At 37.2% G+C, this 26,013-nt stretch overlaps 1 protein-coding gene across 2 annotated transcripts in view; it reads left to right on the top strand.

The window, feature by feature from the left end:
• Positions 1–26,013, top strand: part of SLC13A1 (solute carrier family 13 member 1) — an 86,610-nt gene that overhangs the window by 50,967 nt on the left and 9,630 nt on the right. Inside the window, exons 7-11 of one of the 2 annotated variants that reach the window (XM_054496707.2) lie at positions 2,092–2,243; positions 14,901–15,020; positions 19,935–20,033; positions 20,476–20,577; positions 23,694–23,800. In XM_054496707.2, coding sequence (XP_054352682.1) covers positions 2,092–2,243; positions 14,901–15,020; positions 19,935–20,033; positions 20,476–20,577; positions 23,694–23,800 — 580 coding nt within the window. The remainder of the gene's footprint in view (positions 1–2,091; positions 2,244–14,900; positions 15,021–19,934; positions 20,034–20,475; positions 20,578–23,693; positions 23,801–26,013) is intronic. The other variant, XM_054496708.2, reaches the window with a different exon arrangement.

Genomic DNA, 26,013 nt, shown 5'->3' with positions numbered 1-26,013 from the left:
CTACCAACCCTAGACTTAGAAAAGGTCAATGGATTAGTGTTTGACACATTCTTGAAAAATCATAAAGTAAAAACTTGTGGCTGAATTTTCTTACCTAATCAAGTTTCAGCTGCACTGTCACTGACAACAGGACAGAGGTGACTGTTTCCCTTGGACCAGATGTAGGAAACATGTGGGAGGAGTGTCATTTGGGATCATTTGAAAGGCAATTTCCTCCAGAAGGGATTTTTGACAGCCTAAGTGGATTTCAACATAAAGAGACCAGGTGGACTATCACATGCAGACACCATGAGTGTGTCATACGCCACCAGGCAGAAGATGTGTATTACTTACATAGAAAGAACAACAATCTGATGTTCTTATTTGGATAATAGGAGTCTCACAAAATCCCATAAAATTGCCCACTAGATGGAGTCATTTCAAACATTCGCCATGCCTGCAAAGTACTAATACCATTTTAAAATTAATACACAGTCAAATAAGACTTCTCCTAATCCTTACCACTCCTCTCCTGATCCTGTTCTTCTCTTGACATTCCAAATGTTGAAGGTTTAAAAACTGAGTGTAGCAAGTGGTGAGAAGAATTGGAACTAGGAGAGAAAGAGAAAGTCAAATTCACAAACCTCCTTCCAGCTATGGGCTTTCAAGTAGGCCTGATCTAGGGGATAAGAGAATGCTTAAGTTTAAAATTTGGGATTTTTCTTATTAAATAGGGCACTGTTTATTTTAACTACTGAAATGAAGCTATTCTTCTGACTAAACATAACTGAAAAACTATTCATTAAATGAAATGACCGGAAAAGTTATTGGTTCTTCTTTGAATTTCACCACAGGAACAGGAAGAATCAAACCAACAAAGGGTGTTTACAGGGTCATGGGTGAGAAAAAGAATGAAGTTGCTTTTGGCTTACACCCTAGGAAGTCATCTCTTAAATAAAACACTTACATTTGGACTAGTGATTCCCCAAGTGAAACCATTTCAGGATGTGCCGTTGTCCAAGGTGTAACTACAGGGGTGGGGTGACTGAGGTGGAGAACTGAAAATCGTTGGAAATGAGATAAAAAATCTGTGAGGCCAGGATATTTGAAGGGCTATTCATGAGCATAGTGTAGTCATTCAGTCACTGACAAGATTTGGAGTAAGGAAGATGATTATGTGCTGAGTGCAAATGTCATCTTAAATGACAGTGGGTGACCAGGAGATCAAAATGTAATGGTCAAAGGAATGGGGAGAGAAAGAGATATCCAAGTTACATGATCCTTAAAAAAAGGATTTATTTTTTTTTTTGTGAGTGGAGGATTAATGTTCTGGAAAAGACAGTGGGAGCAAAGAGGACACTGACTTATCTCTCAATGCTGAGGTATATGGTGTTGAAAACATTCTATTTCAGGAGTAATATCCCCTGGGAACCATCCATTAAGGTGTGTAGGTGGGGAAACCCTTCTTAAAGAAGTTTAGGGACTTATTGAGTATGTACCACCAGTATCAACAGAAAAATAATGAAAAGCTTTGGGAGTAGCGGTGAGAAGGAAAGACTTGGGGGAAGAGCTGGGTAAGAGACAAGAAAGAAGGATGAAGAAATGAACAAAATTGGGTTTTTAAAATATTTCAGTGGTTTCAGCTTAAATACTTTTATTGCTACATCTCTATTGATGGAAAGATAAATGCTGTATTAGTCAGCTCACATCACCATAACAAAACACCACAGACTAAGTGGCTTAAACAATAAAAATTTATTTCTCACAGTTCTAAAGACTGGATCAGGGTCTGGCATGGTCAGTGTCTGGTAAGGGCTCTCTCCAGGCATTGCAGACAGCCGCCTTCTTGTGGCTTTCTCCATAGCAGAGAGAGAGAGAGAGAGAGGAATTAAGCTTTCTGATGTGTACTCTTATAAGGACATAATCCTACCAGACCAGGGCCACATCCTCAAAGGAAGGCCCAGTATCTTCCAAATGCCCCATTGCCAAATACAATCACATCAGGAGTTAGGGTTTCAACATATGAATTGGTGAGTGTGGTGGGACACAAACATTCAGTCCATAACAAATATAGAGCAGTTCTCATGGTACTTTTTTGTTGTTGTTGAACAGACCTCAGGCATGGGAACCAAATACCGAACAAAGAAGGGCCACATGACATGTAAACTTATGTGTTTGTGCATTGCCTACTCTTCTACCATTGGTGGACTGACAACAATCACTGGTACCTCCACCAACTTGATCTTTGCAGAGTATTTCAATACGTAAGTAACCTTATTGGATTGGTGATTTAACATAAGGGTAGCACACAAATTATAAAAATTATTCTTACCTGATTCAGAGAATCCAAGTACAGAGATGTTATGTTAACTCTCCCTTGTTTCCCTTCAGGACATCTATAGATCTACAGACCTTCCTTTGTACTGAGAATTAAATATTCAGGGAATACTGAATTAACTTGTGCCAACAGATTTCCCAGGTCAGCTCAGAGGAGATAACTCTTGGCTGACCACTCCAAACAAACACGAAAAACATTTTTCATTGAAAATAATACCACAAATGGTAGTTAACTAAAGTGAAAAGGAATTATTTTCTTGGGACAATTTATGTAGGGTTTGGGGACCAACATGTGAACTGAAATAATGAATGGTGAACAGAGGTATTAATTATGGACGGCTTGGCTTTGGAATTCAAAAAAGATTTGAAAGATTGAACAATTACAATAAGTGTCAGTAATAAAGTATTCTACAAACAGATATATGACTCAATATGTTTGGAACTGTGATGACAGTTCATTGCAGAAATGGGAATCTGTGGATTCAACAGGTAGAACACTTGGGTTAAAAAATCCTCAATTTGCAGGTACTTACATTGTGAATTATTTTACTTACTTATTTATTTTTTTGAGACAGGGTCTCACTCTGCTGCCCAGGCTGGAGGACAGTGGTGCGATCTCAGCTCACTGCAACTTTTGCCAAGTGATTGTCGTGCCTCAGCCTCCCGAGTAGCTGGGATTACAGGCATGCACCATAATACCCAGCTAATTTTTGTACTTTTAGTAGACACGGGGTTTTGCCATATTGGCCAGGCTGGTCTCAAACTCCTGATCTCAAGTGATCCACCTGCCTTGGCCTCCCAAAGTGCTAAGATTATAGGCATGAGCCACTGCACCCGGCACATTATGAATTTAACAACAAAAAGGTCCATGATTCTCCCAAGACTTAATTTTTTCGTATGTAAAATAGTCACAGTTCATAGGGTTATTGTGAGAATTCAATGAAGTAAACTATGTAAAAATATTTTGCGCTATGTAAGTATCATTGAAACAATAGTATGAAAGTCCATGGTGTCATATGAGCACTCAGACTGGTTCTACTAAAAGAACAGATAATAATCAGAATTTCAAGAAGATAGACAGGATTGAGAAAGCCTAGGAACAGGATTTGGGTTCACAGAAAAATTAGAGTTTAGAGGCAGGAAAACTACTCTCTGGAAGTAGATTCATAGACTCTATGAATTTTCTGAAATTATTTGCAAAATGTTGTGCATGCACGGATTCCCTAAGAAATCCAAGACTCAAAGAATGTCAATCTCCATTCTAGAAAGAATGGGTGTTTGTGTTCAAAGAACATTGGTATAGGAGTTTAGGATCAATATTACACAGACCTCCAAGAGTATTGTTTCTATGAATACACAGCCATTATCTACACTCCAATTACTGACTTAGAAAACTTTAAAAGGTTTTTGGTTTATAAATGAGAGGCTTCTGAAATTCACAGTACCAGTGAGGATTTATCCAATGTATCCCCTAATTTAAGACAAGAAATGCACCTGACATCTTTTTGAAAATGACTTATATCCTTTCTCATGAATTCTCCAAGGGAAGAGATTCCACATCTTAGTTCCTGTTTGTGAATTTCTTTTTCTAATATCCAGACCAAATTCTTATGCTTCATCTTTGTTGATATTAGAGAAGTGCTGGTTTCCATCATTCACATGAAATTAGTTGATACAGTCAAGTAATTCATATTACTCTGCAAGATCACAATATGGTAAATACTATGGAAGAAATTTTGACATGGCAGAGTTTGGACTTAGACTTCAATTCAGATTTCAAGCCCACCATATGTTAGCTTAACTTCTGTGACTATCAGTTTCCTTTTCTGTAAAATGGGGATGATACTAGAACTTACAACATTATTGAAATAATTAAATGCCATAATGCACATGTGGCTCTAGCAGAGGGTCTGGCACATAGTAACTTGTCAATAATGTTAGCTGTTGTTATTGCCACTGCTCCACTTTTGCCATTGCTGTTAAAAATCTCAGCCTGGATCATGAATGATAAATAGTTAATATTTGGAGGAAAATCCTCTGGAAGTACACACACACAAAATGGAAAAGTAGCTTTATCTCAGAGATAATCAAAACTGTCATCAGTCAAAAGGTTTATAATTGGCCTGCAATTATAGTATCTATAGTGGCATACTATGACACTTAATGCCCAAAATCTGTTCCAAGGTTATAAATTTCCAAGACTACATTCATTCTTTTGAAGCTGTGTTCTGAGTATTTCATGGGTATTAAAGTTACTTGTTTTGCAGTGGGGCATAAGTTGCATATAACATGTAAGTTACATGCAGTGACAATGACTCTTCCTAAGAGTCAACCTTGACGCGTAAACGTGCTTTAGGTCAAAGCACATCTCCGTGTTATGGGGCATCATTTCTACAGTTGTTTTAAAATGCCAAGAAAACATAAAGTTTGTACTCCAGCCTGTGGATGTTTTGTAATATATGTGGCATTTTCTCTTTTTACCTGGGAGCTAAAACTGAGGATATAATGGTTTAATGAACAGAGGTTGTGTTTTAAACTCCTCCTGGGTTAAAAATCCAGTTTGACTACACAATCTGACTTTGAGCAATCCACTTAGCCCCCTAAGACTCAGTTTCTTCCTGTGTAAAATAAAAATTTAATGCTTTCTTCACAGGATTCTTGATAAAGTTAAAAGTGCTTAGCTCATCTGCTCATTTCTACCTAACCTCTAAAACTTACAGTGCCCCAAGAGAAGCATTTCCAGTTTCTCTTCTAAATCTCCATTACTCCTTAAATTATCAGACCCATTTCTATGTTTGTAATACCACCTATGTGCTGATAACTACCGATTTTATATCTCTATTCCTGCCCTCTCCTCTGAATTTCAGACTTATTTATCCAGCTGCATTCCAACATGACCACTTCGAAAACTGAGGGACATCTCAAATCATCACATCCCAAAACAGCATGCTTGATCTGCCACCTCTTCCCTGCCCTCCTGCCAATCCGACCTCCCCTCAGACTTCACCATTTCAACATATGACATCTTTTCTCCATTTCCTAGGTTTTATTCCAAATATATCTAAAATCTATTGCCTTCTGTTTATCTTCACATGTAAACTAAAATCTACTCCACTCTACCTACTTCTGAGGGACTTTATCTTCTAATAGGTTTCCCTGTGTATTCCTCTTCTACTGCTACCTTACAAATGGCAATCAACTTAGTGGCTTAAAACAGCACACATTTATTATCTCATTATTTATGTGGGTCAACAGTTCAGGAAGAAAGGGGCAGAGCAAGATGGTGGAATAGAGGGCTCTATGGATAGTACCCCGTGCAAGGACACCAATTTAACATCTATCTACATACAGAAAATCACCTTCATAAGGACCAAAAGTCAGGTGAGCACTCACAGTAGCTCCTTTTAATTTCATATCATTGAAAGAGGCACTGAAGAAGTAGAGAAAACAGTGTAAAATCACAGATGCTGCCCCTCCCTCATTCCCTGGCAGTGGCAGCATGTTGCAGAGAGCATTCTTGTGCTGTGGGGAAAGGAGGAGCCCAGCAATTGTGAGGCATTGAAATCAATGCTGCCCTGTCATAGCAGAAAGAAAAACAGGACCAAACTCAGTAGACGCCCACACACCAAGGGAGCATTTAAACCAGCTGTAGCCAGAGAAGAAGTGCCCATTCTAGCAGTTGGAACTTGACTTCCCACAACCCTCACCACTGCAGGCTAAAGTGTTCTGGGGCCAAAAATAAATCTGAAAGGAAGTCTAGGGCACAAAAACTACAAGTCCTAGGCATCTTCTAGTGCTGAACTCTGCCTAGAGCCAGAGGACGTGTGTGGGGGGAATGTAGTCTACTGGGACAAAAGACAGGGCAGCTAAGGGAGTCCTGACATCCCTCTTCACTAACTCCAGGTTACACAGATTGCAGCTCCAAAAAAAGACTCCTTCCTACTGCTCGAGGAAAGGAGAGGAGAGGGAAGAGTGGAGAGGACTTTGTCTTGCATCTTGGATACCAGCTCAGCCACAGCAAGTTAGGGCACTGGCCCCCTTTCCAGGCTCTAGCTTTAGGATGACGTTTCTAGACACACCCTGGGCCAGAATGAAATCTGTTGTTTTGAAGAAAAAAACCCAGCCTGGGAGGTTGCATCACCTGCTAACTGAAGAGCTCTTCGTCAGCCGGGTGCGGTGGCTCACGACTGTAATCCCAGCACTTTGGGAGGTCGAGGCAGGCGGATCACAAGGTCAGGAGCTCAAAACCAGCCTGGCCAACATAGTAAAACCCCATCTTTTCTTAAAAATACAAAAATTAGCCGGGCATGGTGGCACATATCTGTAGTCCCAGCTACTCGGGAGGCTGAGGCAGGAGAATCGCTTGAATTTGGGAGGCAGAGGTTGTGGTGAGCCAAGATCAGGCTACTGCACTCCAGCCTGGGCAACAGAGTGAGACTCCATCAAAAAAAAAAAAAAAAAAAAAAAAAAAAGTTCTTGCCCCTGAAAGCAAGACTCAGGAACTACATCAAGGGCTTTCGGTGAGACTCTAGAGACTCTAAGAGTTGCTGGCTTCAGATGAGAATCAGTGCATTCTTAGCTGTGGTGGCTATGGGTTGAGACTCCTTCTGCTTAACAAAAGCAGGAGGAAAAGTAAAGAGGACTTTGGTTTGCATTTTAGGTGCCAGCTTGGCCACAGGGGTGTAGAGCACCATGCAGGTTCTTAAGGTCTCTGATTCCTTGACTTGGCTCTTGGGTGGCATTTATGGACCTGTCCTGGGAAGAAGGGGGAGTCCTCTGCCCTGAAAGGTGAGTCCCAGGCCAGGCAGTATTCACGCAAGCTGACTGAAGAGCCCTCGGACCTTAAGGGAACATCAGTGGTAGTTTGGCAATTCTCCCCATGGATCTGTGGTGGCAGTGGGCACAGGGTGAGCTTTCACTGCCTTTGGAAAGGGGTGGGAGAGTGAGAAAGACTATGTCTTGTGGTTTGAGTGCTAGCTGAGCCATAGTACATTAGAACATCAAGCCTCACCCTATACATGAAAAATAAAAAGCAAGAAACTAAACCATATCACTAGAGAAACTCACCTTCACTAAAAGCTTCCTTTTATTGAAGGAAGTAGAGATAAAAGGAAGAAAAGACCACAAAACAACCAGAAAATAAATAACAAAATGTCAAGAGTAAGTCCTTACTTATCAATAGTAACATTGAATGTAAGTGGACTAAACTCTCTAATCCAAAGACATAGAGTGGTTACATGGATAAAAAACAGGATCTATTGGACAGTTGCCTACAAGAAACACACTTACCCAACAAAGACACAAGTTGACTGAAAATAAAGAGATAGAAAAAGATATTCCATGCCAATGGAAACCAAAAAGGAGCAGGAGTCACTATACTCATATCAGACAAAATAGATTTAATGACAAAAAGTATAAGAAGAGACAAAGAAGGTCACTATATAATGATAAAGGAGTCAATCCAGCAAGAGGATATAACAGTTGTAAATATACGTGCAACCAACATGGGAGCTCCCAGGTATATAAAGCAGATATTATTAGAGCTAGAGAGAGAGGGAGAGAGAGAGAGAAACAGACATCAATACAATAATAGCTAAAGACTTCAACACCCCACCTTCAGCATTGATGGACCTTCCAAACAGAAAATCAACAAAGAAACATTGGACTTAATCTGCACTATAGGCCAAATGGATCTAATAGATATTTACAGAACATTTCATCAAATGGCTGCAATATACACATTCTTTTCCTCAGCACATGGACCATTCTCAAGGATAGACCATATGTTAGGTCACAAAAGGAGTCTTAAAACATTGAAAAAATTGAAATAATATCAAACATCTTCTCTAACCACAATAGAATAAAGCTAATAATCAAATACAAGAGGAATTTTGGAAACTATAAAAGCACATGAAAATTAAACAATATGCTCCTGAATGACCACTGGGTCAATAAAGAAATTCAGAAGGAAATTGAAAAATTTTTTGAAACAAATGTTAATGGGAACACAACATATCAAAATCTATGGAATACAGCAAAAACAGTACCAAGAGGAAAGTTTATAGCTCTAAGTGCCTACATCAGAAAAAAAAAAGAAAAACTTCAAATAACCTAACGATGCATCTTAAAGAATGAGAAAAGCAAGAGCAAACCAAACCCAAAGTTAGTAGAAGAAAATATTAGAGTAGAATTAAGTTAAATTGAAATAAAGAAAACAATACCAAAAAAATCAATGAAAACAAAAAGTTGTTTTTTAAAAAAGTTAAACAAAATTGGCAAATCTTTAGCCAGACTAAGAAAGCAAGAGAAAAGATCCAAATATGTAAAATCAGAGATGAAAAAGGAGTAATTATAGCTGATACTGCAGAAATTCAAAGGATCATTAGTAGTGACTATGAGCAGCTATATGCCAATAAATTAGAAAACCTAGAAGCAATGGACAAATTCCTAGACATGTACAATCTACCAAGACTGAACCATGAGGAAATCCAAAACCCGAACAAAATAATAACAAGTAATGAGATTGAAGCCATAATAAAATTCTTCCAGTAAAGAAAAGCCTGCGACCCAATGGCTTCACTGCTGAATCCTTCCAAATATTTAAAGGAGAAATAATGTCAATCCTACCCAAACTATTACAAAAATATAGGAGGGAATACTTTCAAACGCTATGAGTCCAGTATTACCTTGGTACCAAAACCAGACAAAGACACATAAACAAAGGAAACTACAGAGAAATATTCCTTATGAATATTGACGCAAAAATCCTCAACAAAATACTAACAAACTGAATTCAACAAATACATTAAAAAGATCATTCATCATGGCCAAGTGGCATTTATCCCTGGGTTGCAAAGATGTGTCAACATGCAAATAAATGAATGTAATAATACATCATAATAACAAAATGAAGGACCAAAACTATATGATCATTTTAATTTATGCTGAAAAAGCATTTCATAAAATTCAACATCCCTTCACAATAAAACCCTCAAAAAATTTGTAAAGAAGGAAAATACCTTAACTTTTTTTTTTTTAAAAAAAAGAAGCTGTATATGACAGACAACAGACCCACAGCTAGTCTTATACTGGATGGGCAAAAAAACCAAAATGTTTTTCTCTAAGATCTGCAGCATGAAAATGATGCCCACTTTCAACACTGTTATTCAACATAGTACTGGAAGTTCTAGCTAGAGCAATCAGACAAGAGAAAGTTAAAAAGTCACCCAAATTGGAAAGGAAAAAGTCAAAGTATCCTTGTTTGCAGATGATATGATCTTATATTTGGAAAAAAATTAAAGACTCCACCAAAAAACTGTTAGAACTGATAAACAAATTTAGTAAAGTTGCAGGATATAAAATCAACAAACAAAAATCAGTAGCATTTGTATATACCAACAATGAATAATCAGAAAAAGAACTCAAAAAAGTAATTCCATTTATGACAGCCACAAATAAAACTAAGTGCCTAAGAATTAACTTAATGAAAGAAGTGATAGATCTCTGTAATATAAACTATGAAACATGGATGAAAGAAATTGAATAGGACACCAAAAATGGAAAGATATTCCATGTTCATGGATAAGAATCAGTATTATTAAAAGGTTCATACTACTCAAAGCAATCTACAGATTCAAGGAAATCCCTATGAAAATGCCAATGACATTCTTCACAGAAATAGAAAAAAAAATCCTAAAATTTATATGGAACCACAAAAGAACCAGAATAGCCAAAGCTATTTTTAGCAAAAAGATCAAAACTGTAAGAATCACATTACATGACTTCTAATTACACTGCAGAGCTATAGTAATCAAGACAGTATGGTACTTGTATAAAAACAGACACATAGACCAATGGAACAGAATAGAGAACCCAGAAGCAAATCCACACACCTACAATGAACTCATTTTTGACAAAGCTGTCAAGAATATACACTGGGGAAAAGGCAGTCTTTTCCATAAATGGTGCTGGGAACTCTGGATATCCATATGCAGAAGAATAAAACTAGGCCCTTATTTCTTGCCATAAACAAAAATGAAATCAAAATAAATTAAACACTTAAGCCTAAGACCTCAAACTATGAAACTACTACAAGAAAACATTGGTTAAACTCTCCACTACATGGGTCTGGGCAAAAATTTCTTGAATAATACCCCACAGGCCCAGGCAACCAAAGCAAAAATGGACAAATAGCATCACATCAAGTTAATAAGCTTCTGCACAGCAAAGGAAACAATCAACAACATGAATAGATAAATCCACGGAATGAGAGAAAATATTTGCAAGTTTTCCATCTAACAAAGTATTAATAACCAAAATATATAAGGAGCTCAAACAACTCTATATGGAAAAATCTAATAATACGATTAAAAATGGGCAAAATATTTGGATATTTCTCAAAAGAAGACATACAAATGGCAAACAGGCAGATGAAAAGGCATTCAACATCATTGATCATCAGAGAAATGTAAATCAAAACTACAAAGAGATATCATCTCACCCCAGGTAAAATGGCTTTTATCCAAAAGACAGGCAATAACAAATGCTGGTGGGGATGTAGAGAAAAGGAAACCCTCATACACTGTTGGTAGGAATGTAAATTATTAGTACAACCACTATGGAGAACAGTTTGGAAGTTCATCAAAAACTAAAATAAAGCTACCACGTGATTCAGCAATCCCACTGCAGGGTATATACCCAAAATAAAGAAAATCAGTATTTGGAAGGTATATCTGCACTCCCATGTTTGTTGCAATGCTGTGTATATTAATAATAGCCACGATTTGGATGCAACCCAAGTGCCCATCAACAGATGGATGAAGAAAATGTGGTACACATACACAACGGAATACTGTTTAGCCATAAAAAAGAATGAGATCCTGTCATTTGCAACAACATAAATGGAAGTGGAAGTCAGTATGTTAAGTGAAATAAACCAGGTACAGAAAGACATTACATGTTCTCAGTGATTTGTGGGATCTAAAATAAAAACAAATGAACTAATGGTGATAGACAGTAGAAGAATGGTGACCAAAGACTGGGAAGGATAATAGGGTGTGGGCTGAAAGGTGGGGATGGTTAATGGGTACAAAATTGGCAGAAAGAATGAATAAGACCTAGTATTTGATAGGACAACAGGGTGACTACACTTAATAATAATTTAATTGTACATTTAAAAATAACTAAAAGAGTATAATTGGATTATTTGTAACATAAAGGATAAATGCTTGGGGGGATGGATAACCCCATTTCTAAGACATGATTATTACACATTGAATGCCTGTATCAAAACATCTCATGTACCCCATACATATATACACCAACTATGTACCCACAAAAATTAAAAATTTTAAGAATTTTTTAAAAAAAGACTCCAGGCAAGGGTTAGCTGGGTTCCTGCTCAGGATCTTACCAGGCTGACAGCAGGGTGGCAACTGGGCCTGTAACCTAGATAGGGGCTCAGGGTATTCCTCCAAGCTTATTGACGTTGTCAGTAGAATTTTGTTCCTTGCAGTTTAATTACTGACGTGTCCATTTTCTTGCTGGCTGTTGGCATGGGGTCACTCTCAGCTTCTAAAGGCTGCCTTCAGGCCCTGCCTTGCTACAGGGCCCCTTCCTCTGACAACAGGGCATTTGCTTCTTCAGGCCAGCAGGAAACTCTCTTTTAAGGGCTCACCTGATTAAGTCATGCCTACCCTGGATAGTTCGTGCTTTTGATTAACTCAGTTTCAATTGATACGGACTTTGATTACCTAAGCAAAATCCCTTCACTTTTTTCACTACACAACCTAATCACAGGAGTGATATCTCATCATATTCACAGATTCTATCCACACAGAAGAGGAGATCGTACAAGGCATGTACACCAGGAGGCAGGAATTTGGGGCATATCTTGGAACTCTGTCTACCACATCCTGAACATCACACGCTGTTTCCACTCTTGTTGCCGTCAATCCTGAGAATGCATCCAGAAGCCAATCTGTTTTATGTCAATTACTAATTAGATCATGTCACGTTACTAACTTACTACGTTCCAATTGGTCCTTATTGCATTTGTAATAAAATCCGCATACTTTCAGACTGGCTACAAGGTTATACATGATCTGATCCCTATTGACTACTTCTTTCATGTCACACTCACCTTCACTCACTACCCACAGCCACAGTGGCTTCCTGTCTCTCCACAAGTGTGACAAACTCATTCCTAACTCAAGGACTTTGTAATTGCTATTTCCTCTGTCTGGAATGCTGTTTCCCAGTTATTCACATGACTGGCTCCTTCTTGCTATTTAGGTCTCATCTAAAATGTTACCTTCTCTGATGACATTATGTAAAATTTCCCCCTTCCCCAATCACTTTTTATTACATTATTCTGTTTTGTTTCCTATTTTGTTATATGTTTACCTGTTTATTGCCTGTGTGCCCCACATCAACATAAACTTCATGAGGGCCTGGACCAGGTCAATCTCATTCACCACTATGTCCCCAGTAGCTTGGAGAGCACCTGGCACTTGGTAGATACCAAACAGTGTTAGGTAAAAGAAAAGGATTTCATCAGAATTAAATGTCTTAGCATAGTTCATGATAGAAGAAATCTGTATTTGCTTTAGATGCATGTTTGACGTCTCTTCACTTGCAGGACATGAGAAAGAGTGGGACAAGGAACATCACAGCGAAAGAAAATCCTTAGAGTATGCCATATATTTCTTTATTTGTTCAAAATATTCACTCTAGGTATAAGGGTAAAGGTTATGATTATAGAGGCATAGTCCCATGTGGTTGTTTATATATTTCCATACTACTAAACTAAACTAAACAAAACAGCGAAGTTTAACTTTTTCAGGCTCTCAGTTTTCTAAAACTATTCCTCCAGGCAAAAATTCTGAAAAGCCCATCTTCAGTCAAATACATTTTGCAGGATTCTCTCCAGTGGGTAGAGAGAGCTCTGCATACTGATTTCAAGATATGAGCCACAGATGGTGAAAAGTGAAAATAGGCTTGAGGACATGGGTCTAAACCTAATCCAAGCAGCATTTGTGAGTGTGATTAGGTTGTACAGAATAACATAGGTCATCCTGTAATCCAAGTCTAATGTTAATGGGAAATCAGCTTTTCTCCCATTACTTTATTTTCCAATTGGAGACAACAAACATTTTTCAAAAATGAACAGTTTTCAATAGAGCCTCATGGATGTGATAAAGCATTTTTCCATTCATCACACTGCAAATTTTCTAACATCTTTAATTATCACTTGTCACTTTCTAATTGCATAAATATGTAAGCTAATATTTGGATCTCTTCAAGATAGATAAAAGTTATCCTCCAGTTGCTAAAGATAATTCTAGGGCCTAGGGAGATTAGTAACTTTTCATAAGCTCAAAGAAAATTATAGAAAACCTTAGAAATCTAGACTTTTGAGGGCCCATTATTATTAGGAACCATCTTAAAGTAGAAAAAGAAACACTCTAAAGTGTATAAATTTGCTACATAGATATAACATGAAATATTTTATTACTTACATGATTTTTAAATGACAAAGTATGATTAAAATAGAAAAAAATTGCAAATCTATATTTCTATAAAGTTCTACATATTTTATGACTTCAAACATTAAAGTATTAATGATGTTTTTATTACTTCTGTATATCTTTGTTTTTCAGATTTTCAAATTTATCTTTGTGTTATTGATTTTAGAAAAAAAGTAAAGACAACTGTTTCTCAAATTTCCTATTGTTTCTCCATAGTTATAAAATAAATAACTATATAAGAATTTATTTAGTATTAGACATTTTAGAACAATGAATGTGAGGTTACCAAAGAAACTGTGCTAGTGTCTGATCTTATGTTGTTGTTGTTGAGTTATTATGTGAGTTTAAAAGTTGAAAATAGGTAAGATAAAAAAGAAAAGTTGTTGATTTCTTCAGAACTTTTAATTATTTTTATCTGGCTCAGAATTATTCCATTTGACAGTGTCCCAAAGCACCACCTGGTTCTAGGAAGAAAGAGCTACCATATACCTGGTTCGATGGTTGCTGTGCTTTGGGATAGAAGAAACAGAGGGGAAAACAGCCATGGGAGATGACCTAGGCTAGATCAGAGTCCTTTCATAGGGCCAAGAATTCCAGCCACCAAGGTGAAATGGGAACAGACATTCAGTCCCATTAATTTTCATCTGTTCCCAATTCTGCATATGTGTCTTTCCTTGTTCATATACTGATGATCTGAGTAGTGACAACAAAATGCACACACCTCATGAACACCCATTTCTTGTGCATTTAATACTCATTAAAGCCAAGCACTGCACTGGGTTTTTTCCACAAGCACTTCCTTAAAGATGAAATATAGAGAACAAAAATCAAAACACATCCACTCTTGCTTATATGGGATGCAGTGATAATTATGCAGTTCCAGAATCAAGACAGGAGACAAGGGGTAAAACTGCTCTACTTAATGATGAGTATATTCCAGGACTTCCTTCTTGGACAGCAACACAGGGAAGAGGTGGACTGCTGCTTCCCTGTGGCAGTCAGAAAGGATTCCACCTGTCTCTGCTTCCCCGAACACGTCTCCATGTTTTCACACAGACGCTATCCTGACTGTCGTTGCCTCAACTTTGGATCATGGTTTACGTTTTCCTTCCCGGCTGCTCTTATCATTCTACTCTTATCCTGGATCTGGCTTCAGTGGTTTTTCCTAGGATTCAAGTAAGTAAATATTTCATGTTAATAGGCTAAATAAAGGTGTCTAGGTTCCCAGTTCTTAGCTTCTTATCCGATGCTCTTTCCCCTATGCCATGCAGGCAACCTTTCTGCATTTTTGTTGCTCACAAAATTAATACACACATATGCGTATTTTAAGGATAAGCTTGAATCTCATTTAAATAATACTGGCTGTGGAACAGTTAATTAAAGATTAGAAAGGGGCCAGATGCGGTGGCTCATGCCTGTAATCCCAGCACTTTGAAAGGCCAAGGTGGGAGGATTACTTGTGCAATCCTCTCTGAGTTCAAGAGCAGCCTGGACAATATGGCGAAACCCTGTCTCTACCAAAAACAAACAAACAAAAAACCAAAAAAAAAAAAACCTCTCCCCTAAAAGGACCATCCAGGCATGGTGGTGTGCGCCTCTGGTCCCAGCTACTCAAGAGGCTGAGGTGGAAGGATTGCTTGAGCTTGCGGGGTGGAGGTTGCAGTGAGCTGAGATCACACCACTGAACTACAGCCTGGGCGACAGAGAACTGTTTCAAAAAATAAAATAAATAAAAATAAAGATTAGGGCCAGACACAGTGGCACACAACTGTAATCCTAGCACTTTGGGAGATCAAGGTGGTTGGATCACGTGATCAGGATATCGACACCATCCTGGTCAACATGGTGAAACCCCATCTCTACTAAAAAAATACAAAAAATAGCCAGGTGTTGTGGGTAGTCCCAGCTACTCAGGAGGCTGAGGAAGGAGAATTGCTTGAACCCGGGAGGCAGAGGTTGCAGTGAGCCGAGATTTCGCCATTGCATTCCAGCCTGGATGACAGAGCAAGACTCTGTCTCAAATAAATAAATAAATAAATAAAAATAAAGATTAGAAAACAAATCATCTAAGTGTCCTTTGAGTCCTAAGATGATAAGATATTGAAGGGCATAAATAACTCAATCTGATGTCCAACTTGTTAAAGGGGAATTTTAAGGTTTGGCCCTCCACTTGGTTTAATGTGGAGACTTCCTTGGGTTATCAAGCTACTTACACTGTGACATATAGGGCTTCCTGCATCATGCTAGCACCAAAATTGACATCCTTTTCAATATACCAAGTACAATAAAGATCTGAGGATGTTCTCTGTGGAAAGAATATTGTTTTAGGAATTACTAGACCAGGAATAAAATTCTGGCTTCTCAGAGGCCAGATAAGAGATCATTGCAAGTCCGGACCCATTCTCAGTCTCAGTGTCTTCAATTGTAAGATGATAGAATTTACCCAGAAAATCAGTAAGATCCCTTCCAAGGCTATAATTCTAACACATCTGGGCCTAAGTTGAACACGTAGAAGTCAAAGTAAAAAAAAATATTGACCAATAAAGACCGACTGATGCCACTAAAATGTCAAATGCATGCATTCAAAGACAACTTCAACATATTATCTTGGCTGGGATCAAAGCTGGTAGTTCATAAGTACCAATGAGTTACATGACTTAGATGACAACTAGCATTTAAAATTATGAAGGGCTCCAGAGCAAAATCTAAAATGCAGCCTGTAATTTCTACTAGTTTAACAATACTCCTAAAAGAAAGGTGAAGTCGCTGTATATCAAATCTTGAGTATTTTTTTTTTCCTGAAAAACAAAACAGCTCAAATTTATTTTTGTGGGGTTTTATTTAAATAATTTCAAGGACCTATGAATAAAACAGCATGTTATTCACCAAACCAGAGAGACTGAAGCCAGCTATGTGTACTTCCTTTGAAAAGTGAAATGCTTTGGGAGGCCAGGGGAATGGATCTCCTGAGGTCAGCAGTTAGAGACCAGCCTGGCCAGCATGGTGAAACCCCTTCTCTACTAAAAATACAAAAATTAGCTGGGCGTGGTGGCAGGTGCCTGTAATCACAGCTACTCAGGAGGCTGAGGCAGGAGAATCGCTTGAACCTGGGAGGCGGAGGTTGCAGTGAGCTGAGATCGCACCATTGCACTCCAGCCTGTGTGACAAGAGCAAAAGTCTGTCTCAAAAGAAAAGAAAAGGAAAGAAAAACGCTGAAATCAGATGTGGTTCCATGCCTGTGGCCATGGTTTCCATGCCTAGTAATATGAGGACTGACATTCTCCCCTCTTGATTCCTCTTTCTGCTTTTTCTCCAGAACTGCCATGGTTTTATTAGTAGTGAGAAGATGGTACTGATGATTAAAAAAATAATTCTATCCAGATTGTGGGAGCAGCATGTGGCAGTCCTCCTGCTGAAGCAAATGTGTAAAATGTCACTGACTTCAGCAGGTGGGCATCAATGAGGAGAGGCCAGCTCCATACTAAGTGCCCCTTTCAGGAAATCCAAGCCTTTGGGGACTATTCGATCGTGCAGGTAGCAATGCAGGATACAGGAGGTGGCAATCCCAAGTCAAAAGAGTCACAGGTTCTTCATTGCTATATTTAAAGACTTTATAAAATATATATGCAACCATTGTCATTATTTTAAAATGGCATACCATTTAAAAAGGAGAAATTAAGAAGATAAAAGGCAAATATATTGAAATGTGCTCTCAATGAGGAAAAAAAATCCCATGAAGTGCATACACTAGGCAAAGTCTGTAAATCATGATCAGTGGTATGTTTAAACAGTTCTCTTGGTGTCCACTATCTGTTAAACACTGCACAGATTCATGCTCCAGCTGATTTTTCAGTGTCCTTTTCTGTCTGCCAAGGTGTTTACCTCCAGAGATTTTAGATTGACAGACGGAAATTACCAGCCACTCCCCTGGCAAACTAGCATATATTCTGATTAGTATGTTGGGTATTAACACAGTTAACTCACCCATTATAAATGATCTCAACATACCTGAGAAGAGGAGCTCATCTGTCAGTGCCATTGAATTATTTAAATAGAGAGTTTGATGCATTGTCATAGGCTTTGTCAGTTCCTTTGTGAAGGCATTAACCTTCATTTGTAGCAATGCCAATTTGGCTTTCGACTTAACTATTTATTGTCTGCAACCAAAATGATAAACTACATATGCAATGTACTGGGTGGAAAATTGTTTCTAAGGAGACTCATCTCCTTCTTTACTATGATTTTCTCTTCTACAGATTGCTCTCTAGGTGGCGCATTAGTTTCTTATAATAGTAGTATTTATGTCATTACAAGGGGTAAAAGTTTGAGACTGGCACTAGTCAGTAATTTAACTGAGATTGTAAAAAGCAATTATTTCCTAATTGATCATAAATGTAGCACTGTCCATTCACTCATATTCAGGCATTGAGGTGTATGCATGAGGGTGATTATGAATGTATAGGCTTGCCCCAGATACTTTAGAGAAGAAAATGTCCTTTTTGTCTATACTCACACAAAATGTAAACTAACTGAGCTACTCATAAACATTCCAAGAGATAATCCATAAGAATCTAGCCATTTTCTCATTTAGTTCTTCCTCTGGAGGAACTTTTTTAAAAGTCTACATCTAGAACAGTATTTCACAAAAACTGTTCAGTTTTGAAGACACTGGACTTCAAGACAGAAAATTAGTAAGGAAGGAGGTCACTAAAACAAGCAGCTGAAACAATAAAAAGTGTCAGTTACTATTGGAAATAAACAGGAAGATTATGTTGTGGGTGCTATTAGGACATATGAGTAAAGAAACTTAAAGAAAAAAATGTAATAGAGTTTTACTTCTTTTTTAAATTTTATCTTAAGTTCCGTGATACATGTGCAGGATGTGCAGGTTTGTTAAATAGGCAAACGTGTGCCATGATGGTTTGTTGCACCTATCAACCCATCACCTAGGTATTAAGTCCCACATGCATTACCTGTTTATCTTGATGCTCTCCCTCCCTCCACACCCCTGACAGGCCCCAGTGTGTGTTGTTCTTCTCCCTGGGTCCATGTGTTCTCCTTGTTCAGCTCCCACTTATGAGTGAGAACATGTGGTGTTTGGTTTTCTGTTACTGTGTTAGTTTGCTGAGGATAATGACTTCCAGCTCCATCCATGGCCCTGCAAAGGACATGATCTCGTTCCTTGTTTTGGCTGCATAGTATTCCATTGTGTATATGTACCACATTTTCTTTATCCAGTCTATCATTGATGGGAATTTGGGTTGATTCCATGTCTTTGCTATTGTGAATAGTGCTGCAGTGAACACATGCATGCATGTATCATTATAACAGAATGATTTATATTCCTTTGGGTATATACCAAGTAATGGGATTGCTGGGTCAAATGGTATTTATGGTGAGTTTATTTTACTTCTAAGACTAGGCTTAGTTTAGTCTCTGACCATGATCAGTGCCTGCACTAGTGTAAAACTCAAGTTTAGCATACTTTGTGAAAATTGATGGATCTGACCCCAACTGTCTCATACATTTGCCAAAGTTACTATTGGATTGATGGGTCAAGTATTTACTGTGTATGTTCAGAGGTAGCAGTGTTCAGAGACAGCAGGCCAAAGAAAACATCTATGACCACCTCACTGTCCCTGCCCTCAAATAATTTAACTAGTGGGCTAAAACTTACATGTGTGGAACAATTAACAACCAAGATACCAATAAATACATTTTAAATATATAAGATCCAGTACATAATAAAATGTTAGTTAGAGATAAGTGGCACATGGCAAAATTCCAATGGTACAAAATAACTTGGAAAAAGGAAGAGATTGGTAAAGGATGTCATGGAAAATATGCAATGAAAATTGAACATGAAAAAGTGAGCAAACCAGGCAAAAACAGAAAAGACGGAAGACATTCAAAAAAGGAGGTGGAGGTAGAGGTGAAAAGCACAGATATCTGTTATTAACAGGGGGATTCATATTGCATGAAGGGAGATCCATATTGCATGAAGATGATGACACTTTGCAAAAAGATCTTCCTTACAGGGAGGTGGTAGTAAAAGAATTTCTTGCTTACAGGCTTAATTATTCTTTGCAGTTTTAAGGAGACGTTCAAATGTGGCAAAACCAAAATAGTCCAACAAAAAGCTTGTGCTGAGGTGATTAAGCAAGAATACCAAAAACTTGGGCCAATAAGGTAAGACACACATACACACACACACACACAGAGAGAGAGAGAGAGAGAGACAGAGAGAGAGAGAAGAGAGAGAGAAATGCTGTTTACACTGCAAGTAGCTGTTGAAAAGCAAACAAGTACATAATTGCTTGCAAGATATTTATGACACTTGATTAGGGCCCCAAATTTGCTAAGCTATGGAGATTATAGACTACAACTCAACATGATAAAACACATACCCTGTCTAACTAAAATTTGCCAGGTAAAATGAAAAGAAGCTGAGAGACCCCAAAGAGGAGTAAGGGCTTTTTCAAACTGCACTGATGCTCTCAAATTATTGACACATCTAGTTCTTACAGTGTTTAGTGTTCTGCTGAGATCATTCCTGACAATAGCTCAAGGAGTTTCTACAAATGTCCCGACTGAGAAAATAAGAAGTGATGCTGTTGGAATTTTTCCACAGGTATCAAGAAATTGTGACCTTGGTCCTCTTCATTATAATGGCTCTGCTATGGTTTAGTCGAGATCCTGGATTTGTTCCTGGTTGGTCTGCACTTTTTTCAGAGTAAGCTTTGAATGTTATGTTTGTCAGCCCTTCCTGTTTTATATTCTGCTTCTCTCCTATGTGGTTCCTGTAATTCTGAAAGATTGGATGAGATATTTTTCTTTCTTTCCCTTGAAAAGATATTTTAAATTCTAATCTTTTCAGAAAAAAAATATAAGGAATGAAATCTAGGATACGAGCACAGAAAGAATAACCATACTACTTACTCTGTTACTAAAAGGCAAAGTCCATTAGACAAAATTATTCCCATCCCTACAAAATTAGAAAGATAGTAGCAGAAAGGCTATGTTCTATGGTGGTTGGGAGCATAGATTTCAGATCCACACTGCTTGGGTTCCATTCCTGACTCATCCACTTACTTTGGACAAGTCACTTAATTCTCAGGGTCTTCATCTGTAAGATGGAGATAATTATAGCATTTACAATAGTGCTGGTCTTCTCCCTATAGGAAGTGCTATACTAATGTTATCATGTGAAATAAATACCACTCAATGCCTCTTAATAATCTGATATAAATTCATATTATGTGATTTTTACCCACTTTGTTTTTTAATTCTATGGAGGACTATTTGTTTGGTTTAGTATCTTGTCTTTTTTCTTCATTTATTTACATTTTTGCACTAGTTCACTACAAGTTCAGCCTAGCCTCCATTTCATAGATAAGGAATTTCTGAAGAAATAATAAGACTGATTTTAAAAGCTGATGCTAGAAGCTAGGTCAGTGTTAATTTTATATCTCAGTGTCATACACCAGTAATCAATTGCTGAGTTGTATGAAGTGAGGGGGAAGAGTATAGCATAATTTTCTAAATTAAGGACCATCCTACATGTCAATATAAATAATTTGGTTGTGAGATTTGTGTTCCCAATCTATCTTTCACTGAACTACTCTAATTTCTAAATTCAGCACATGTCTTACTTGGACTTCCTGTCTCACATCCCCCAGCAAAAAAAAAAAAAAAAAATTGTATTTTGGGGTAGAAACCAAAATTGTTTAGGTCACATATATTTTGCCCACATAAAATAAAGAAATTCTTCCCTCCCTGAATCAGAACGTTCTGGTTTTATAGGCATTGTCAATGTTTCTAAAGGGTGCGAAGTCTGAGTCCAAATTCCTAATGACCACACAAGTCAATATGGTGGTGTGTTTTAAAGGATCAGCTTCATTTTTATAAACTTTTTGATTCCCTTAGAAATCAAACTTTTCATTTTGAGAGGTTTAGACATTCAGTTATTTAAATCAAGTTATTATGTAATATTTAATTAATACTTTGTGGTTTTGTGGTAGGATCTACATCAACATAAAAAATACTTCCCCCTTTTAAAATCCAACTTCTGTCATCCTAGACAGGGACAGTCTTTATCTAAACACCAGTGCGTAAGAATTAAATGAAATCAGAGATAGCTAATAAAGCCCAGGCAGAAATCCCAATAGGAAATTCAATATAATCAGCTTCTAATTTCTGTTTCTTATGGGAGGAAACAGGAGATGTTTTGTTTGTAGCAGGAAAGCAGTGTATTGGCTATGAGCAGGCACTCATGCCACCTACAATTCTGAGAGAAAACAATAAGAAAGGAACAAAGGTTTGAGAGAGTATGGGATTTTAAAATGTAAGTCTAATTGGCAAACCCAAAACAAATAAAATTTATATAAACTTAATAGTTTTTAATACTGAGACAACCTAACTGCATTCCTGAGAAACTAAATATAAGTTATAATATGATAAGAATAGTTTTTAAAGTACTTAGAAAAGAAATTATTTCAGTATTTATGCCTTGATTTAATTTAATGTATATATTTTGTAGGACATATTTGTTATGTACAGTTTCAGGCATTAAGAATTTCTAAAGCTAACATGATATATCAAGATTTATAGCTACCACCTAATGTTTTCATTCCATCTGTTTGTACCTGGACTGAATTCAATGTGTCTTTTTATATAAAACAAAATCTGGTTACATGATGCCTGGCCCAATTTGCCAAAAAATCCAACCAAAAATTATAACTGAAATAAAAGAAATAAGGTATAATAAAATTATAAATATCGGTCCAGTTTGTAAGATAAATTATGGTAAGGTAGATTTTTAACTAGTAATGAAAGAAAATGTGTCTATACTTAAAGAAAGTAGACTGTTTTAAAAATTGCTAGATTGAGAAAGATAACGGCATTTCTTTGGCTTTTTAGATTTTTCAAGTAAATTATAGAAGTAGAGAAGCTTCTGTAGTGTGTACACATTACTGAGTTGCAAGATAGTCAAAGAATCTTTAGCATGGTACATATTTCTTCTCAGGCTACAGAAATGCACTAGTTAATATTGCTGACTTTTAAAACTAAATGCTAATTATTAATGCCTATTTCAGTTATATCTGGTCTCCAGATTCTTTCCTGTTGAGGCTTCTGGGAACCTGTCTTATTTGCTACAATGGTCTGGTGATTCTAAGACCTGAATCAGTCTTAATTTATACGGTGATCATTTGTGAGCATTGGCTAAACCACTCCAACAATTAGTATTCTTGATTGAATTCCATGGGGTGCAAAGCATTAAGTAGGTTGCTTTCATTTGTATGATATGGTTAGAGCCTATAAACACAGAAGCAGGTGTGATATCTCAGAAAACAGATCAATTCCTTTTCACAATTTATAGAAGAGCTTTAGAGGAACAAAGAAACATCGTGCCTTGCCACAATTTAATAGAAGGATGTTATAAATCAATTATACGGGGCTTTCCTTGCTCTAGTAATGTTTCAACTTCAAATCTCGATCAATATTATTAAATTAAATAATTCAGAGAAGAAATCGTTTAACAAATCTGTAAGCTTATCTAAAAGGGAAATTTGCCACTTTGGCCTAGTATGTCAGCATGTGTATACGTGGTATTGAAAATAAGACAAGATATATGGGAACAATTGGACTATGGTCTGAGATTATTGTTTTTAGTGTTATGTCATTTAATTGGGAATCCATATATTTTAGGGCAGATTATTGAGAATAAATAACCTACACCACCTACTACTGATAATAACCTACTACTGATATGTTATTAACAAAACTGGTGTTTTAGCTCATTTAAGTTCTTGATGCTGTTTTTAATACATGTATTTGTCCCTTTTACAGGTACCCTGGTTTTGCTACAGATTCAACTGTTGCTTTACTTATAGGGCTGCTATTCTTTCTTATCCCAGCTAAGAGACTGACTGAAACTACACCTACAGGAGAAATTGGTTGAGTATCACTTATAATTCTGCATAAATTTAACAGAAGAGCAAAAATTACAAAATTCCATTGGTTTCGCTTGGCACCTAGAGCAGAAAGAAAGTCTATGCTGGCAGAATCCCTGGCCTAGCATGCCCTGTTTGAAAACTGCAATGCTGTCTTCAAGCCAGCACATCTTCCACCTGCAAGAGAGATCGTCTTACTTTGCAGAAGTGAGAAGTAGATTTCCTTTTGTATCATGGCTAGGGCTCTGCTACAAGTGATACTATTTGACCCATGGTAAACTCACTTCAAAATTAATCTTACTATTGGCAAACATAGGAAAAAGAACTTGGAAGACATTGCTTCATTATGATACCTTGGTAATAAATGCAGAGGATCTAAAAAGGTGATGAATTTCAAGAGAAAGAGTATTTACATTCTCAAAGTAGTTCTGGAACAAAAGCTAAATCAACCTCGCATAGCCATATCCTAGGATCACAGCTGAAATAAAAGGGCCAGATGTGTGGCTCACACCTGTAATCACAGCACTTTGGGAGACTGAGGCAGGAGGATCACTTGAGGCCAGTAGTTTGAAACAAGCCTTAGCAGCATGGTGAGACCCCAGCTCTATCAAAAAATTTAAAAAATTAGCCAGGTGTGGTGGCCAATCTGGAGGCCAACGCAGGAGGATCACTTGAGCCCAGGAGTTGGAGGCTGTAGTGGGCAATGATTGTGCCACTGCCCTGGGCAACAGAGGGAGACTCAGTCTCTAAAAATGATGATAGTAATAAAAATAAAGAAAAGGTATTCTGCGACAGCATTCATTGTATTTACAACACATGAACAAAGAAGTGTGCACATTTGCCTGAGCATACCATCCTCTCAACACACACACACACACACACACACTTTTTAAACACAAGATTCATCCATATCTTTGCTTTACAACACAGGATGTTTTGAGTATTCAGATTCCTATCTTGTCAATGTGGGACAACTAATTTGTAATTGTCTGGAAATTAACTAGTAGACTTGTGGTTTTATTTGTTTGTTTGTTCTTATGAGGATGGAACTGGGATTTATGTAGTTGTGTTGGCCCACTTGACTCTTGTCAGAATCTATAAATGACTAATGTATCAGATTTCCAGGACACATGTGACCAGCACAGCATACAAACAAATGTATTTTGTTTTTCACTTGAGATTAGAATATCTCCATGTGTGTTAAAGAGGTGATGCAATATGGAGCATTGATTCCTATAGGACCCCAAGGACTCTGATCATTGCAGTCAAAGCCCTGAGGTCTGGCAGTGGCGAGTACTGAGGAATCCACGTTTGGATTTAGCTTCCCTGGTTTCCACATCTGAATTCCCTCCCTTAGAAAGAGCCTTGCTCCTACCCACCTTTCTCTCTCCCCTCATTCTTCAAAACCTCTTCTCCCTGCTAAAGTCATTCATACAAGGCTTAAAAATGACAAATAATATATAATATGTTAAATTTTAAATAAGAAGTACATTTCAGAGATGTTTACATTTTAACAAGATATATGACCTTAAAGTAAGAAACCTGGTGACATAATTTCAGTTATCAGTGAGGATGGGTTTGGTTTGGATTTGGGGGAAGATGATTGGAAGGAAGCTTATTAGTAAACTTAAAATCTTACCATATAGAAGGCTGCCTGTTATACACATGTTAAATGGGCAAAATATGTCTCCAAATGAACTTATTTATCAACAAAGCAATGGAGAGAACAGAAGCCAAATATAAAGAGAAATCTTTATGATAATCCTTTTATAAGCACTTTAAGGACCTCACAAATAATACTTTATTTAATCTGAATCTTGAATTATTTTTAAACTGAAATCTTGGTGAATCTATCATGATCCTCCTTATGACTTAAAAACTTATAAAATGTTCAAATATTAATGGATAATAATTAAAATGCTACAAGATGCTCTTGGAACCAATGGAATATTATGGACATTTTGCATAGCAAAGAATATTATAGTCTAATGCACTGTGCTATTCACAGTTGGCAAAGATGTTAGTGGAATATAAATGAATGAGTGAGTGAATGAATGAGTACCATTATAAGTGACAATGTTATAATTTATTGAAATATATTCTATAATATTACCTAAAGGATTTTTTTAAGTTACGGAGTTTTCTCTTTCTTATAGTAGAATGTTCCACCTAGTCCAGGTGGAAATTACTCAAACTCCAGATTAATTCCCCTCTTT

The sequence above is a fragment of the Pongo pygmaeus genome, chromosome 6 (genome assembly GCF_028885625.2).
Source record: "Pongo pygmaeus isolate AG05252 chromosome 6, NHGRI_mPonPyg2-v2.0_pri, whole genome shotgun sequence".
NCBI lineage: Eukaryota > Metazoa > Chordata > Mammalia > Primates > Hominidae > Pongo > Pongo pygmaeus.
This window is presented reverse-complemented; position numbering and strand designations above follow the sequence as displayed.